This window comes from Sycon ciliatum, chromosome 6 (genome assembly GCF_964019385.1).
Source record: "Sycon ciliatum chromosome 6, ocSycCili1.1, whole genome shotgun sequence".
Taxonomy (NCBI): Eukaryota; Metazoa; Porifera; class Calcarea; order Leucosolenida; family Sycettidae; genus Sycon; species Sycon ciliatum.
Window position 1 is genome coordinate 861,779 of NC_088648.1, and position 18,136 is coordinate 879,914.

The window sequence follows — 18,136 nt, forward strand, 5'->3', positions numbered from 1 at the left end:
GGTGGCAATATGGCCTTTCGTACTTTTTCAAGTTTTTGCTGTTTGATTAGATTGCTCGGTTATCAGTGACGTCATAACAATAACCAAACCGAAAATATTTTTTGTCCAGCATCTCGGGCCGGCTCACGTGATAGCACGTTGGTCCAAATGGCGGGAAAGTTCGAAAGGAAGCAAGCTGTAGCTTGCAGAGATTTGTGCAGACTGCAGAGTCCTGTTGTGCAAGGTTTCTCAGGTTTGAGAAAGCTGGCGACCGCTTTGCATTTTCCTTGGACTTGGAGTTTATGCACCGACTTTCAGCAATCTTTCGGTGTGGAACTTTCGGACTTGGGAAAATGGAGAACGTTCTCTCTCCGGTTAGCAATGGCGTTTCCCAGCGGGCACCAAACGGCGAAGTGAAAAAGCCAGTCAAACAGCGGCACGAGGAGTACCAATACTTGGATTTGATAGAAACGATTATTGGAACGGGAAATGCGAAAGGAGACCGAACCGGCACAGGCACGCGAAGCTTGTTTGGTGCTCAGATGCGCTTCAACCTGCGCGACGGCCAGTTTCCACTGCTGACGACCAAGCGTGTGTTCTGGCGAGGAGTCGTGGAGGAGCTCCTCTGGTTCGTGCGAGGCTGCACCAATGCCAAAGTCTTGTCCGACAAGAACGTGCACATCTGGGATGCCAACGGATCTCGCAGCTTCCTGGACAAGCTGGGCCACACGGAGCGCGAGGAGGGTGATTTGGGACCCGTGTATGGCTTCCAGTGGCGACATTTCGGTGCTGAGTACAAGGACATGCACACAGACTACACGGGACAAGGTGTGGACCAGTTGGCTCAAGTCATACACACCATCAAGACAAACCCGAACGATCGACGCATAATCATGAGCGCCTGGAACCCGGCAGGTACGTCGCAACCGCCCGTGCACTATAAGTTGTACTGTTTGTGCACTGGGTGCGTTTGTGTGCGCGCGTGCATGCACGTGTATGTGTGTGCGCGCGCGCGTCTGTGTATGCGTATGTGCGCGCACGTGTGTGTTTTGGGTGGATGCGTTATCACCAAAGAAGTATCACGAGGTCAAGGTGACCAATGCATGAGGTTTTGATGTCGTATAATTAGTTATTTATATATAATAAGAGCTCACTGCCTGATAGGGGTGTGTACTCAAACTGCTCTTACACGGCCTCATCCGCGTCTGTACCCTGTCCATAATTCCTAACCATATCCTCAAATACATTGATGCGGTATAATTATATACCGTTCCTAACGTCTTCTTCAAAATCAGTCTGTGTGATGATGTCAGGAAATATGTTCCCTTTGTGTTGATGCTCGTAATGCTGGCATCACAGGACACTGCAACATCCGTTTTGACTGCACTGCCTACCTGATCATTCTCTATTTGTGCCATGTGTGTGTGTGTGTGTGTGTACATGATGTGTGTGTGTGTGTGTGTGTGTGTACATGTTCAGACCTGGGCAAGATGGCCCTACCGCCGTGTCACTTGATGTGTCAGTTCTACGTGGCCAACGGCGAGCTGTCTTGTCAGATGTACCAGCGATCGGCCGACATGGTTAGTAGGTACTCTGTACGGACTGTGTGCTGTGCTGCGCTGGCTACAAGCGCACCCGACACACACACACACACACACACACACACATACACACACACACACACATACACACACACACACACACACACACACATACTGTAGTGTCGTGTATAAATGCATGACTCGAATAGAAGCCGCTCTCTGCGAAATACACGTGCAAGTACTCTCACAGTATATCATGGTACATGCCTGGCAGTATGCACTGCACAGTGTAGACATGTTGACGTAGAAGCATGTTTCGAGTAGAAGCGAAACTTGAATAGAAGCCTGGTTTGAACCCCGGCGTATACGGCCGTAAGCGCCTGCTTTTATACGCGACATTTTAGTACGGTACTGTGTGTGTGTGTGTGTGTGTGTGTGTGTGTGTGTGTTCCTCTCTCTCTCTCTCTCTCTCTCTCTCTCTCTCTCTCTCTCTCTCTCTCTCTCTCTCTCTCTCTCTCTCTCTCTCTCTCTCTTGTGCTGTATATATGCTGTGTGTTGCAGGGACTGGGCATTCCGTTCAACATTGCCAGCTACTCGCTACTAACGTGTATGATTGCTGAAGTCTGTGATCTCAAGGTAAGGACTGGCACTGACAGGTTACGCATGTCTTACTAACTGTGCATGGGAACAGCTCGCTGTAAACTACCCTGCCGTTTGCATACATTGGATGGGCTGTGATGTACTGCACTCGCTGTGATGTACTGCACTCGCTGTGATATACTGCACTCGCTGTGATCATGATGTACTGCACTCGCTGTGATGTACTGCACTCGCTGTGATGTACTGCACTCGCTGTGATGTACTGCACTCGCTGTGATGTACTGCACTCGCTGTGATCATGATGTACTGCACTCGACGAAATACTGGTCGGTGAGTATTTTTGCCCAATTCCAAAGAAAGGGAGTTAATCCTGTGGATAATTCCGCCTGTGGGCCGTAATACGTATTAGAAAGCTTTTAAAACAAATCGGAGTCGCCTGGCAATTCTTTTAGTCCGAAAACGTCTTGGTTGGAAAAGACGAAATTGCGTTCCCAGCAACTGTGTCTGCTTATACACCGGGTCCGCACAGGTTATGGAAAGTCTGGAAAACGTATGATATTTGAGTATGAGTTTGGAAAAGTTTTGGAAAGCTAAGTTTCCGACTGTCACGTTTCAGCTTGTGCGCGTTCTTTGGCTTGTGTTTGGTCATGGAAAAGTTCTTAAATTTGGTAGTGATTTTCCTGTGCAAACCCTGTATACAGCACTGCGTTCTGTGCTACAGCGCGTGTACCGGCTATTTGACCTTGGATACACGCTACCCACCACTTCAGGTGTAGAGTACGGATTTGTTGGGGCCGTTTTAAGGTCCGCTATTCTGAAGTGTCACGGTGCCATGAACTGCTTTTACAGTCAAACTATAGACGCGTACCTAGGCAAAAACCATTATGCCAGCATCTATACCACATAAAATCTGTGATCACTTTGTGCATATTTTTTTCCAAATTGGGCGTCTGTTATCCAATCGTTATGAAACTATTATGAGAGTAATTGTGGAGCGGACCTGAGCAATATTCCGAAAACTGTTCTCAAAAAGTTCCAGCCAAATTTGAAATATTTCAAAAACACTACGAGTCTATAGTTTTGAAATGGACTGTAGTCAGTTCTTACTGGTATTGAGCCTTTGAAACAGTTTGGGGTGAAAACTTGAATGTCCTTGAGCAATGAATATTTATCCGCCCCTTTGAATGGCATCAGAATGAAATTTAACTTTTGTGGGTTTGTGCGAACCCAGGGTTCATCTGCCGTGAATACTTCATGCCTGTCTCATAAAAAACACCGCCTTGCTCCACCTGGCTGGTGGCAAGGGATCCAGTGTCCATTGTACTGACTCAACACTGTTCTGTACGCAGTTATCGGCGATCAAGTACCAAATTACACTGCAGTGCCTCACCCCGAGTGTTTGCTGCCAGCAATGGCTACATGCTGTTCTGTGTAACTTGCATGTAATCTGGATGATGTACATGTGTGATTGTAGTGCTGGTTTCACTATGGCGTTCAGAGGTGCATCTAGAACCTGCTAAATGTGTGCTGTATGTGTGCGCGTGTGTGTGTTTTGTCTTGCAGCCTGGTGACTTCATTCACACGCTCGGTGATGCGCATGTCTACAGTAACCACATTCAGCCTTTGCAAGAACAGGTGAGATACCGTACTTGATGTGCTCTGTGTGTGTATGTGTGTGTGTGTGTGTGTGTGTGTCACCTTGCCACTGCTGCGATAGGGCCCCTGAACTGAACTTGCCACTGTTGAGACTATGTTAAGCTAAACCTCACACTGCTGAGACTGTCCAGCATCCAGCTGGTCTGTAAAGCGCACTGTCCATTGACACCAACCACCGTGCTGGCAACTGAAATCCGACCCCCTTGCCGGCGCGGCGCGCCGGCAAGGGGGTCGGATTTCAGTTGCCAGCACTGTACATGTTGGTGAAATTTGACGTGATGTGCAAACCCGGCACCCTGGACCAGTTCCTGTATCACTGTACTCTGTACAAATGTATGTTCAGCTGCATTTGTACCACTTCCCGGGCACCAAGCACCGGACGAGTAGTCCAAGGCGCGAAATGAGTACTTTGGGTCCGGGTTTCACCTCTGTCTAATGATGCCGACCCACGGTGACGTTCAGTCATTCACACATGAGCGCCAATGCTGACACACACTGTCTAGTCGTATACAGGTCTGCTCTCGATATAACAACTCCCACTTGTATGTAAACCTCGCTAGTACGTAAAAAAAATCAAATCCCGCGCCGAAACAGCATCACTCCCATACAAATTTTGTTCTACACAACATAATCCTACATGAGGCCATGGTAAAAATTACCTTTGAATCTCAAGTATCTCAAGATTTTTGGCGGCGCACCGACGATTTTTTTATTTCTATGCATGCATATGCGCGCATGAAAACGGTCAATGCGAAAGGCATGAATCAGGGAGTAGTAAAATACCGGTATTTTTCTACTCCCTGGCCTGAATAATAAAATAATTATATGAACCTGTGATGTACGTATGTGTGACCCTATCTTTGGAAATAAAATAAAAAATCGCTCGCTCGCACCGATTTCACAGGCTCATGACCGGAGAATCAACTTTATTTTTTACCATGCCCTAACATAAACCTCGACATAACACACGCTACGGCGCGGTCCCCGACATGCGCACTATCGATACAACGTAAATTCACGTGCACGGTACGATCAAGCGGTAGCTGTAGCTAGGCAGTTTAGGCCAGATTAGTCCTACATAACAGAAACCTCGGCATAACGCACCCTACGGCGCGGTCCCCGGCCTGCACACGCTTGATACAACGTAGATTCGCATGCGCGGTACAATCAGGCTGTAACCGTATCTAGCCAGTTTAGTCCCATTGTGCACATATTCTGCGGCATTGATGGTATCTGATGTCGATGGTGGTACAGTATGTACATGTTTGCACGGTTAAATCCGCCTTGTAATACCCTTCATTTTGAGGTACTGTACAAGCAGAAATATTCGTCTGGAATTTAATTTCGTCCAACGAGCTGTTGGACTAAATTAAATGCCGGACTAATATTGATTTGTTCAGCTTTTTAATACACTCTTATGATCCATGGACGAAATTTACAACCGGACGAACTCCCTTTCTTTGGAGTTGGACGAAATTATTGACGGATGAAAGTTTCTGCTTATACAGTATCTTGTATTTTACACACGGTTTTCTACATAAGGGAGCATCTCATAAGTTCGCATTTATTTTGCAAACGTAACGCATTTCGAATAGACTTTACCCCCCTACCTCCCCCCTCTATTCGAAAGTCTTTTCGCACATTTTCTGTGTTTATCTACTGTACACGTCCGTGCCCCATACTATGGTATGCTTATGTACATGATTGTACAGTCATGTACATGTACATGTACATGGATATGAATGTTTTGCTAGAGCGGTCGTGAATGGCATACAGACTCAGTAGTACTGCATTTACTGAGTACAAGTACAATCAATGACAGGTACACGCACATAAACATAGTTCCTCCACAACAACTGTACTGCTGTAAACCTGTAAACGCTGGCCAGGTACATGGTTTGATCAGGCTGGATTGACATTTGACACCTCTGAGTAGCCTGCATGCATGCAGTGCAAGGGTTAGCTGATCTGCAAACACAGGTAGATCTCCACCTAAACACACTCATTTGCTGCAGGGATCTAGCACGGTAGTAGATTGTACAGTTCCAGAAAATGTGCGAACAGTCATTTTTCTATTCGAAAAGGGCGCTACCCCCCTACCCCCGTTTCGAAATGCGTTACGTTTAGAAACAAAATGCGAACTTATGAGATGCTCCCTAACATAACTCTCGATATAACATGATTTTTGCGTGGTCCCAGAGATTACGTTACATGGAGAGTAGACCTGTATACATGTGGGTCAGCTGAGAACAGTGGCCCAGTGAATGCTGTCTGATGAGTGCCCAGTGCATATGGCTGCAGTTCCCGCAAAGTAGTCTACCATCTCTGGTGCGGTCAGCGCTCTTTGAGGTGCCCCAACTGGCCCGGATTGTGTCTGCCTTCTTGTTTTCAACCGTGTGTGTGTGTGTGTGTGCAGCTGAAGCGTGAACCGCGCGAGTTCCCGACTATGAAGATCAAGCGCAAGGTGACGGACATTGAAGACTTCAAACTGGAGGACTTTGAGCTCGACGGCTACAAGCCGCATCCGAAGATTGCCATGGAAATGGCCGTATAGAGAGAGTGTGTGTGAAAGAGAGAGAGAGAGAGAGAGAGAGAGAGAGAGAGAGAGAGAGAGAGAGAGAGAGAGAGAGAGAGAGAGAGAGAGAGAGAGAGAGAGAGAGACTAGCACTGCTGGTATTGTCGTCCAGTGTTACGCTTCACACAATGCCTTGCAACGTGTGGAGGACTAGCAGCATATGGAATGTGTCATTTGGACATTGGAGTCGGACTGACGTCCGTGTGCAGGTCATGGTGGTGTTGCTGTTTGCTGCAACATGCTGTGTAACGTCTCCTCTGACGTGTTCGCTGCTCTCTTGCGCTGCCAGTCCTGTGTATGCTGTTCGTGCTCGGTAGGTAAATGAATAGCGGCCTAGTTCTGTGCAGGCCTCTCCTGTTGATTGGCTACATCCCGTGTGGCTGTACAGTTCGGACACTTTTTTCGGCTTTGCATGCTCCCCATTCGGCCCATCGTATGTCCACTCGGTGTAGTCTCTTATAGAGTTCCGGTTGTCCTATGTATGTGTGTGTGTGTTTGTTTGTTCCTCCCTCCACCTTGCTTCTGTACATACGCTACTGCTGAAACATATCTTGCTGTTTTGTCCTGATCTTTGTCGTTTTCCTTGTTTTTCATATTATTTCTTACTTTTTTTAATAATTATTAATTTGTTTGCCCATTTTGAACTTCCCATAGTTTTTAGGCATTTCAGGTGATAATTACACTGTGCTGATGCTTCATCGCTATATCATAGACCTCAGTAGTATGTTGTGCTTTGTCAATGCGTCCATCGACCTGCTTGTTTGTTTGGTGGCATGTGTTGTGGGGAACAAACAAAACAAAAAACCCAAAAAACAGGGCCTGGGGATCGGGGATTCACTCTCTGCGCTGCGTGACTTGTTGTCGAGTACCGGTATTTGTGAGCAGGCAGTATTTTTTAATTATTATTACTCCCTGTGCGTGCGTGAGATTTTCACCGTGTCGTGCAGCTTGCCATGTGTGCATTCCTCACCAGCAGATGCAAGTAGGACATCGAACGATCAGTGAAGAGAAAGAAGTGCTATGTTTGTTTCTTTCGGAATCCTGGATGTGCAAAATAGTCGGTCGTCTTTCCCAGGTGTGCGTTTTGCATCAGCGGGCATGCCTAGGCTGGATGGGGGTAGCACATGTATAGCTTGGGGTGAAGGAGAGGTAAATAATTATGGGTGCTGCCATAACCAAGAGTGTGTGCAACACCTATTTCGAGCTGCGATAGGTTCACCCACGGCGGGAGTTTTTTTATTGCGTCATTCTTTGGCTTCGAAGTGTGTATGCTTTCCATGCTTGTTTTGTAGATACGGTGAGAGTTCATCAGGTTCAGGACATATCGATCTATCGTCCGTTGTTCTGCTTCGACTACCGTAGCTGTGATGTACAATTTTTTTTGTACTTTGATCTCTGGCTACGCATGATGGCATCAGTGAGCCAAACAGCCACCAAAGACAGGTCATAAAAAAATTCCGCAGCAGGCTGGGGATCGTTGAATTGCACACTCTTGGTTATGTACTCTTGGTGCTGCTAAACTGGCAAACTACTCATTCATCGACCGGCGAGAGCAAGCACACGCTGTGGCCAGTGGAGGCACCAGTGGCATCCAACAGTCCGTATCACGACGGTTTCTAGAACGTCACTTGCCGGGACCAGTGCTCCTGTTTTCCCCTCCTGTAACGACATGCTTGAACAGGTGCACATTTTTACAAACAACCAAAACAAATCACTGTACCGAAAACCCGATAACAAGGCCATGACATGACTACACCATCTGTGGAAACCATGGTGACAAGCCCATTAGACATACAGTGGAGATTGGATATAACGACCTTGCATATAACGACAGATTGAGTTTAGCGACACAATTCTGTTGCCAAAGTCGTTCAGTAAGTCCTTTGTGAAGATCGGATTTAGTGACATATCAAATATAGTGACGTTTTGTTCTCTCCCGAAGGAGTATCGTTATTCCAATCTCCAGTGTAACAGAGTCCCAGTGGCAGGCATGGGGTCGCCAAGAAACTATGCAATAGCTGACGGCTGCACAACCGTTGGAACATCAAGGGCACCGATAATACTTACCTTACGCTGGTCTACAGGGTACCAACGGGACGACTAGATGGCGATGTAGCTCTCTCTCTCTCTGCATCTTTCTCTCAGTCTCTCTCTCTCTCTCTCTCTCTCTCTCTCTCTCTCTCTCTCTCTCTCTCTCTCTCTCTCTCTCTCTCTCTCTCTGTCTGTCTGCCTGTCTCTCTCAGTCTCAGTCTCTCTCTCTCTCTCTCTCTCTCTCTCTCTCTCTCTGTCTGTCTGCCTGTCTCTCTCAGTCTCAGTCTCTCTCTCTCTCTCTCTCTCTCTCTCTCACACACACGGGTCTGCTTGGCTTTCACTCTCCCCACTTAAACATACGTCAACTTCATTCACACCCATACGAATCATGAGCCCACACATCCCTCCTTCAGCCACCATACCCCACACTGACACTGACACACTCACGACGCAAGCAAGCGATACTTAGCTAGCAGTCTAAAACCAAAGCAATGCGGATGGGGAGAGGGTGAGACACCTAGACAAAGAATGAAAAAATGTTGAAAATGTCGAACGAGCGGGGAGATGAAAACTACGAAAACTGGAACTGCAGAACACAAGTGGGTGATGCGTTAACGTATGCCATTAGACTCCGACAAGAGGAGCACATACAAAAACGGGGGATGGGGACCTAGGGACAAGGACGAGAGGATACAACAGAGAGGGAGGGAGGGTGCAAGTAACACACACACGAGCACACACCAACACTTTGTCAGCCGTCATCGCCTCTCAGTCAGAACGCATCACTGGCCCGCAATCTGCCCCAGCTCTCACGGTCTCGGTAGCGGCAGCAGCTCACACACACTCTCTCTCCCTCTCACTTGATAACAGCGTAGGCGTTGGCGAGTGAAGTTGCCATCTCTCTCTCCCTCGCTCTCTCTCGTCGCTCATCACCATCACACTGGTTCCGTCCAACACTTTCGCCGCAGCTCTCTCCCTCGCTTGACACAGGGACATCACACTCAGGTCAGATCAGATCTCTCTCTCCCTCTGCCACTCAGTGATCACAGCATAATACGCTAGACTCTCTCTCTCCGCCAAGCAAACCGTCTCCCGCGCGCTTACAGTCAACACACCACTGTCAAACATCGGCCAGCGTCTAGTCACCACCTTCACTCCACAAACTCAAACCTCCTCGCAACAGACATTCTTTTCAGGCGCTTCAACTCACAACACGCAACCACATCACCACCACCATTACCTTCACCGTGACGACAACGTGTCCACCTTCAGGAATACCACCGGACACAACAAGGCACTGGCCCAAACACGGCACAAGAGAATGCACGTACCCAAGACAGCAACCGAGGCAGAGAAACAGCGGAACACTCGTCGTGCAAACACCAACACCAACACCAACACACACACACAAGAGAAACCGCCGCACCAACACCACCAACAACGGGGAACAGAGCAGAACGGACGGCGAACAACGACAAGGCGTAAGATATAGACTAGGTCGCCACGGGACGGACGGCAGCAGCACGGAGGAGGAGACGTGGCATAGGAAACTGGAAAGAGCACTGCATCACCGACATCAACAAGGCTGAACCAAACAACATGCCGCGAAAGCCAGTGCACACACACACACCATGACAACAATGGGCACGGAAAAACAGACGTGAAGAGACCGACAGCAAGGTGGAACGGAGATGGATTGGAATGACGGCGGATAGGAAGATGGCTGGATGGCGGAAAGAGACAGAACACGCTAAGGAGAGCACCGACAGTATATACAACCACACAAGCCAACAGTGCTAGGCCAGTGTAGACTCTCGAATACAGACAGAGATAGGAAGAAGAGGTGCTGGAGGCAGTTACCACCTGTAGGATGGATTGGACGACTGTACGTTACTCATGGATGACTGGTGCTGCGGGTGGCCACCATGGCTTGCAACACCGCCCTGTGTGTGTTGCTGCTGCTGCTGTTGCTGTTGTTGAGCCAATGCCGTCATGTCGATGCCCAGCGCAGCGGGATTCAACGCACCGCTAGTGGCGGCCAGAGCGATCTGAGAGAGCAGTGCCTGCGATGCAGCCGTCGACAACTGTGCGGCCGCACCACCGGCTTGCTGCTGTCCAACTGCACCGCCGCCGCCACCACCACGTCCGCCGCCACCGTGATGATCGGGGTTCTTACGCGGCTCTGGGGTGGCCACGTTCAAGTGCGTTCCCTTGATGATGTGCGGTGCGTTCTCCAGGCAGTGCATGGCCGCCGACGGCTCCGTGTAGGTCACAAACGCAATGCCGCGGAACGGCTGCGGCAAGTAGATGTCGGTAGTGATGCCAAACTGACTGAAGTGCTCCTGGAGGTCTTCCTTGGTGATCTCCTGCGTCAGACAGCCGATGAAGAGCTTGCGAGGAAACTCCTGGTTGCCCTGCGTGTACGTATGCAGAAATCAGCGTGACCAGACAAAATCGCGCGCGCACACACACACACATGCACAAACACCATGTAAGTCCGCCGCAGGAGAACAGGACCGGAGAAGGCAGCTTGCCATTGGCCCAGCCATAACCTAACTGCTCACATTATAGGCACTATGTGGGTTAGAACGAGTTCACGAAACCAAGAGCGTGCAGCTTCTGACTTTACTGCATGGTTGTCGGTAACGGCGAAATTCTACGATTACATCATAGTTGGTGCACATTATTAAAGGTGTCGTAGGGCGAACAACTGGAGATCTGCTTGAATCCAGCGTGTACGCCGCACTACATCACAGGAATTTCGCCGGGATAGCAACCAATTCAAACTGCACACTCTTGGTGACATCAAGAGTACATAGCCCCCAAGAGTGTGCAACTCCCACATACCCTGCTGTCCCGACAGAATTTCAAGTTGACGTCATTATTTATGATGCAATGCTCCTTGCACCAGTGATTTACTACATGTGTACGGGTGTCAACGCATCACACGTTTTTCTTTGTACAGGATCAGATGGGCTATGGTCCACCACAGGTTCCGGATTCGTCTGGTAATCCGCGTGCAGTGCCCATTGCATCATATAAATGACGTCAACTTGAAATTCTGTTGGGACAGCACCCATAGTCGAGTCACACACTCCTGGGGGGTTATGCACTCTTGGTTACATGTACTCTGGTTGGTCACAAGAAACCTAGCGGGGCAATGAACCAGGACGTTCCTGGCCTAAAGGTTGGTCCCGCTAATTGCTGCACTGCACAGAGTCGGCCAAGTATATAAACTAGCAAGAGCGCTGCACTACACTGGTGGCGTGACGTGTGAGAAATACGGGATGAGTTCGGCTGCACAGAGGAAGTAGGTGTGATCTGTGCCTGCTGCTGCTGTAGACAAACACACCTGGTGTTCGTACAGCCAGGATTGCTCCGGGAGTACGCTACATACCCTCCACCAAGAGTACATGAAAACCAGAGTGTGCAGCTTGGGACTTTTTCTACTATGGGTGTCTGTCAAACATACACACACTCACACACACACACACACACACACAAACACACACACTGCACTGTACTTGTTGCTCACTGCCAAAACTGGTCAAGTGAGTCCCCCGGGAGAGGGGAGAGAGACTCAAGAGGAACCTTGGAAAGATGACTCAATTAGTTATTGAACCGCCCAACGGCCGACACCCCCTGAAATCCCCAAAACTCTGGGTGGACTTGAAAATGATCCCACTTATGGGCTCACCATACCTCAGTAAGTTGGTGAGAACCAAACACACCTTGGTCCTTGGTAACACTGCCATCAAATGGTCACGTGTCCACACACACACACACACACACACACACACACACACATAAACACGCGTACCTTTCGGACAGGCAGCTTGATTTCACAGCGGCGTCCCATAACAAAGTGATAGCGGGTGGAGACCATCTGCTTGTTAACTTCGGGGTCGATGAAACGGATAAAGCCAAAGCCCTTCGATCGGCCGTCAGAGTCAGTATTTACCTGGGGGACGAGAGCACCAAACACACAGGCACAGCATTGCAACATCAGGGCATCACAGTGATAGAGAGGGAGAGAGAGAGAGATAGAGTATTTAAAGAAAGAGAGAGAAAAAGAAAAAGAATTGGGGGGGGGGGGGTACAATTGCACCTGCGAGCCAGAGAAACCTAGGACTTGTACAGAAAACAACTCGGCCGACCAACACACATCCACACAAGCACATTTCGGCACTGGCATTTGGAAGAGACCCAACTACTGGCCAAGGCATGCATGCATGCATGTGTGTGTGTGTGCGTACATATGTGCGTGTACATGGTGTGTGGCACACACAACGAATAGGCTTGCTTACGAGGTGGAGCTAATGTCTTTCTAAAGTTGGAAGTTCCTGTATGCGAAGGACGACGGTCTTATCCTACCCGACACAGCAATTCTAAAATTTAATATGGACATTGGTGTATGCGAACGACAGGGACTCACCATACCCGACATAGTAATTCTAAATACATGTCCAGGCAGTTTCCTCAGAGAGAAGAATGCAATGACACTGAGAAGAAGGACCCACTCTTCAAGCTCTTCTCTTTCCTTTCTCCTCTATATCATGCCATGTACAGTCAAACCTCGCTAGGACGAACTTCAAGGGACTGGACAAGTTTGTCATATCCGGAGTTCTTCTTATCCAGATCTGACAAAAAAATGATATGCATATCATACGGATTGTATTTAAGTAAAGGTGCATGTTGTGGCACGTGTGAAGCATTTTATTCATAGCATAAGCCAGCAACAGGTAAAGACCGTGTGCAATGAATCCATGACAGCATGTCCTTCGCCTGGTACCATGCTGTCAATTCGCTTTGTCCATACAAGAGGCCTCGGCTATCGGAAAAAAAACCACAGCCAGTGCACGCATGTGGACCGAAAGTTCGTACTACGTGCTGATTTGTTCAAATCACGCTTGAATTAGTTCATCTTCACGAAAGTTCGCCAACCAGAGTTCATCGTAAACGAATAATTTTGACTTGATAATTATGATGCCTGGCCAACCATAGGATTGGCCCTAGTTCGTACTGATGGAAAGTTCGCCTTATCAGTGTTGGTCCTAACGAGGTTTGAGTGTACAGACATTGGTGCATGCAAAGAAGCAGCACATCTCTTCATACCTGACAGAGCGCCATCTGACCGTGCTGTGAGAAATACTCCTTGACGTCCTCCGTAGAAGCCTTCCACGGAAGACCCAGTACAATGAGATCCGTCTCGCCGGCGTCAACGGGTGCTGACGCGGCGCCTGCGGTGCCCATACTATACTGTTTCGCCGGTGGGGCGGACGAGTCACCTTCATGCCGGCGCTTGGCTGCCTCGGCTACACACCACCAACAACACACATGTGATGAATATACACATACGCAAACACACACACGTACACACACCCACACGTACACACACACACACCCACCCAAACACACACGTACAACCAGAGCGTTTTCAGTTAGCCAGCAGCACCAATGGTCCCGATGATGTTTGCTGCTACCAGTGACTCACAAAGCAAGTGGGTAGTAAGTTCATGCTAACAATGATGTGAACAGTCCAATACAGTACGATAAGATTATATTAGAAGAATGGTGGTGAAACAACCCCGGCGCACTGGCGCTAACTACACGCCTGCCTACACAGCACTCCATAAGCTGCAAGGTATCTACCGGTATGTTCCAGACGCTAACCCATGTACCCGCTACCAGCTATGCCAATATCACCAGCCATGGATCGACCAGGCGCTAACTGACGTACCAGCTATCAGCCACGGCAACATCACCAGCCATGGATCGACCAGGCGCTAACTGATGTATCAGCTATCACCAATGGCAACATCACCAGCCATGGATCGACCAGGCGCTAACTATTGTACCAGCTATGGCAACATCACCAGCCATGGATCGACCAGGCGCTAACTGATGTACCAGCTATGGCAACATCACCAGCCATGGATCGACCAGGCGCTAACTGACGTACCAGCTATCAGCCATGGCAACATCACCAGCCATGGATCGACCAGGCGCTAATTGATGTACCCGCACCCGCCAAGATATGCCAATATCACTAGTCACACATAGACCAAGCGCCATGTGCTAACCGATGAAGCACTCTTTGCCAGAATTTTGCAGATTAGAAAGTGCTATGTGGACAGGCGTGCACTTACCGTTATTTCCCCAGGTGCGCGTGTTAAGTACTTTTTACCATCATGCCAAGAACTAGAAAAACGACATCACCTAAAAAAACCTCCGCAGCTGTGTCTAGTCTTCAACAAGCAGACATGAGGACCAGGCCTCCATCCAACCAGTTATTCTAACCCTCGAGACCAGGCAAATATCAAGACACTGCAACACATGAACCATAGCTTCCACAGCCTTTGCTCTTAAAACTCTCCTGCAGCTTCTGAAACCAGAGCACGATGACTCCATGGTATATCTGCTAGTTCTTCTGTCTGTGTACATCTGCCATCTACTGTAATTCCGCGCATACACCCCCCCCCCCCCCCCCCAGCTTTTACGCGAAATTTGCAGCTTCGGGTAAATTTTTCAGATCAATGGTTGGTTTTAGTAGAATTTTGAAGGTACGCGAAAAGTACAAGTCCGCCCGCACCGGTACTAGTACTAGTAGTGGGCCCACTGCATGCTACTGGTAAACTGGGCTGACCTGCTGTACTATCGTAGCAAGAGTCCATGGGGTCATGCAGCAGGGGTGTAGCTGGTCCCCCTTTTAGGGGGGGGGGGGGGGGGTGCACGGGCGCATATGCGTAGGATGGCTGGTGCATGTCATTCATGGTCATTTATATATGTACATGATGAACCCAGGCCGAAATTTTTAGGGGGTGCGACCCCCCCCCCCCCCCCCCCCCCCCCCCCCCCCCGCCTACAACAGCGTGATCCACTGCGTTTCATTGCGGTTCTCACCGCTCTTAGCAATGGAACACAGCTCAAGCCATTGTTAATTTTCCACAGTCTCAAGGATGTGCGCACGCGAACGTTTCCAAGTCAGTGCTAGTGGGGTTCCCATTGGAGTGTGCAGAAGCCCAGCCTGGTGTAATGTGTTAGTTCTCAAACAGCTAGCGAACAGAAACACGAAACCTGCATTGTGTGTGCCAAAACGCCCAACTTCAAGAACAGATTTCTATTCTAATTCAAAAATAGGACTTTCTACAAGACACTAAAAAACACCCCATGGTCAATTCCGGCCGAATAGGGCAGGAGGCGTTCGAGACCATGTTTTTTTCTGAATTCAATGAGCTCGACAAAGAAGTAAGTGTAGGTACAGCTCATCTCTTCTCCTTCACACAGGACATTATTGCACGTACTGAAGTATAATTATTTTTCCGACTGTGGCCCGGTATAAAAATACATGAACTTCAAGATCATTAGAGGTGTGTACGCATATGCACCCGCCACAGTTTCTACCTCTTGCAGGATTCTTACCTTTGAGTACAACGACATAGGTAGCCATTCCCCATCCATCAGTCGGAGGCCAAATGGTGCCGTCGGACACTTTGAGGCCGCGAAATGCGCCCGACTCGGCGCGATACTTCAAGCCCGTGGCACCAGGAAACTGGGCCTCCAGAGTGGAGAGCAGAAGAAAGCCATTGTCCTCAGCCGGTAGCTCAACGAGACGGTCTGTCTGTGACTCGTCGTCCGTGACCAGTACAAACTGAGACATTTCACACACTGCTTGCAGGAAGACAAAAAAAATCTTCTTGCAAAGTGAACCAACAACAGCAAAAAAAGCAAGGAAGTCCACCGAACAACGAGGCGCTACAAAACCTCACAAAATATTTTACGCACTTTCCCCATTTTTGGCTCGTGAGTTGTGACGTACATCGTTGGCCACGTGACGTAACGTGAACATTTGTGACGTAATGCAAAGGTGATGCTTCTTTAAAAAAAAAATTTCAAAAAAGATGAAGCAAACGTTGCCTTCTTCTCTCTGTAGCTGCATGACGGATGTGAAAGAAAGTCCTTCCAAGTATCGTTGAAGCTGCTTCTGTTCTTGAAGTTAGTTCGTCATTGCTTGCTTCATTTTTCCCTAGCTTTGCTGAGGAACAACAGCCACACATAGATAAACGTTCCTTTTTTTCTCCAGCGTTTCAACTTTGAGGAGACTGGTGTTCAAATAAAAAGAGGTTTGAAGATGCAAGCCTCGCGAACATCGACCGCTCAGGTCAATCCCAGTCGCAGCGCCGATTTCGGCGAGAGCTTGACTTGTACGATCTGTGCGGAGATCTTAGAGGGTGCTGTCTCGGTGCAGCCATGTCTGCACACGTTCTGTGGAGCATGTGCGTCTCATTGGATCATGGAACAAGGTCACGAAAATTGTCCAGAATGTCGAAGGCCGGTGACGGCTCTTGCCACGAATCACCGAGTGATGGACCTGGTGGGAAAATATCTGCTGGAGCATCCCGATGAGGAGAGGACGCCAGCAGAGAAACAGAAGATGCGCCGCGCGAACCAGGTGGAGCAGAATGGCGGTATTGTGCAACTCAACGCAGCCAGAATGCGTGGTGCGGGTGCCACCACCGCGACTACCCAGCAAAGCAGCGACTCGTCGGATAGTGGTTTGGGATGGTTGGTAGGAGCAGCGGCTGTTGGTGCCGTTGTCGGTGGTGGGCTCATTGCGCTGCTGGCTGGCAGCAAGAAAGAGAAAAAGTGAGTTACCTGTAGGTCAGGGAGATAAATAAATTGGAAAAGATCACTTGCAAGGCCGCCATTATGCTCAGCATCAACTTACTGCATCTACTGAAATGATGGACTCACGTTTCTGCTTTGACTTAGTATAATTATGGTGTTCCATTCCTAGGGCTGCAGGGGCATATGATTATGCTCATCTTAATCCACAGCGCAACCACCATACTCCTGTGGTCTCTCTCTCTCTCTCTCGATCTCTCTCTCTCTCTCTCTCGCTCTCATTTTATTCATTTTCCCATTCTGTCCTTCCCCACATCTCAACACCCTCCTCAGTCCTGTGTACATGTGCTGTCAGCCGAGTGACTCGGCCGGTTGTCGGGTTGAGCTTTGCACTAGTACACACGACACGCACTGGATGTCTACTTAATATCAAGCGTATTGCCTTGAGCACCAACCGAGATGTATTCGTCCATCGTCTAACCGCTATTTCACGTTTGCTGGCCCGTATCACAGATAGTCCCATTCGACCTTCGCGTCGGCACGACATTTTATTAACATTATTATCATTACTCCATCTCCGGACAGGCAGGGGACTATTTTTTTATTTTACGTAGATAATGGCACTTCTAGCGTACATGTATCCTTGTTCCCCTCACAGTAGCTATGGTGACCATGATAGCTGTGTGTGCATATGCAGTGCTGCTCGATGAAATCCAGTCGCGCGAGTCGAGCTTGCTGCGCCGTGCGTCCTTTCGCAGCCCAGTGTTTGCAGGTCCAGGGCCGTGCAATGCGTACTTGAGTGACGCGGCGGGATTTCATTGAGCAGCTCTGTAGTTCCTGGAGCCGTGGCCATAGTGCTAGTAGTCATTTGCCGTGTTGTGGTCGAGTTTCAGCCGCATGGAGACGTGTATGTAGCAAGCAGGAGCCACGGGTATGTGCGATCCGCGGGAGCCTAATCGGCAGGGCGCTGTACTGGAAAGGCAGTTGTGCTGTCAGTGAAGTATGCAGTGTCTTCAGTGTGCCATGTGTAGAGATGAAATGGCCAAAAAAAGTTTTAAAAAAAGTAACTGGTCGCCATCTATACTATACTGTGCAGCACTGAGCACTGACTCCACTGCACTGAGCACTG

At 49.0% G+C, this 18,136-nt stretch overlaps 2 protein-coding genes across 2 annotated transcripts; one reads left to right on the forward strand and one right to left on the reverse strand.

Moving 5' to 3' along the window:
- The first annotated feature begins 210 nt into the window (after nucleotides 1-210).
- On the forward strand, nucleotides 211-7,103 carry LOC135819107 (thymidylate synthase-like). The gene is made up of 5 exons (XM_065332259.1): nucleotides 211-894; nucleotides 1,459-1,559; nucleotides 2,082-2,156; nucleotides 3,684-3,755; nucleotides 6,193-7,103. The coding sequence occupies exons 1-5, from the start codon at nucleotides 282-284 to the stop codon at nucleotides 6,328-6,330; spliced, it is 999 nt and encodes a 332-aa protein (XP_065188331.1). The 5' UTR covers nucleotides 211-281; the 3' UTR covers nucleotides 6,331-7,103.
- A 1,734-nt stretch (nucleotides 7,104-8,837) lies between these two features.
- LOC135819104 (TAR DNA-binding protein 43-like) lies at nucleotides 8,838-16,112 on the reverse strand. Its single transcript, XM_065332257.1, has 4 exons — nucleotides 15,805-16,112; nucleotides 13,498-13,697; nucleotides 12,203-12,343; nucleotides 8,838-10,796 (listed from the first exon to the last, which is right to left on the reverse strand). The coding sequence occupies exons 1-4, from the start codon at nucleotides 16,040-16,042 to the stop codon at nucleotides 10,239-10,241; spliced, it is 1,137 nt and encodes a 378-aa protein (XP_065188329.1). The 5' UTR covers nucleotides 16,043-16,112; the 3' UTR covers nucleotides 8,838-10,238.
- Between the last annotated feature and the right edge of the window lie 2,024 nt (nucleotides 16,113-18,136).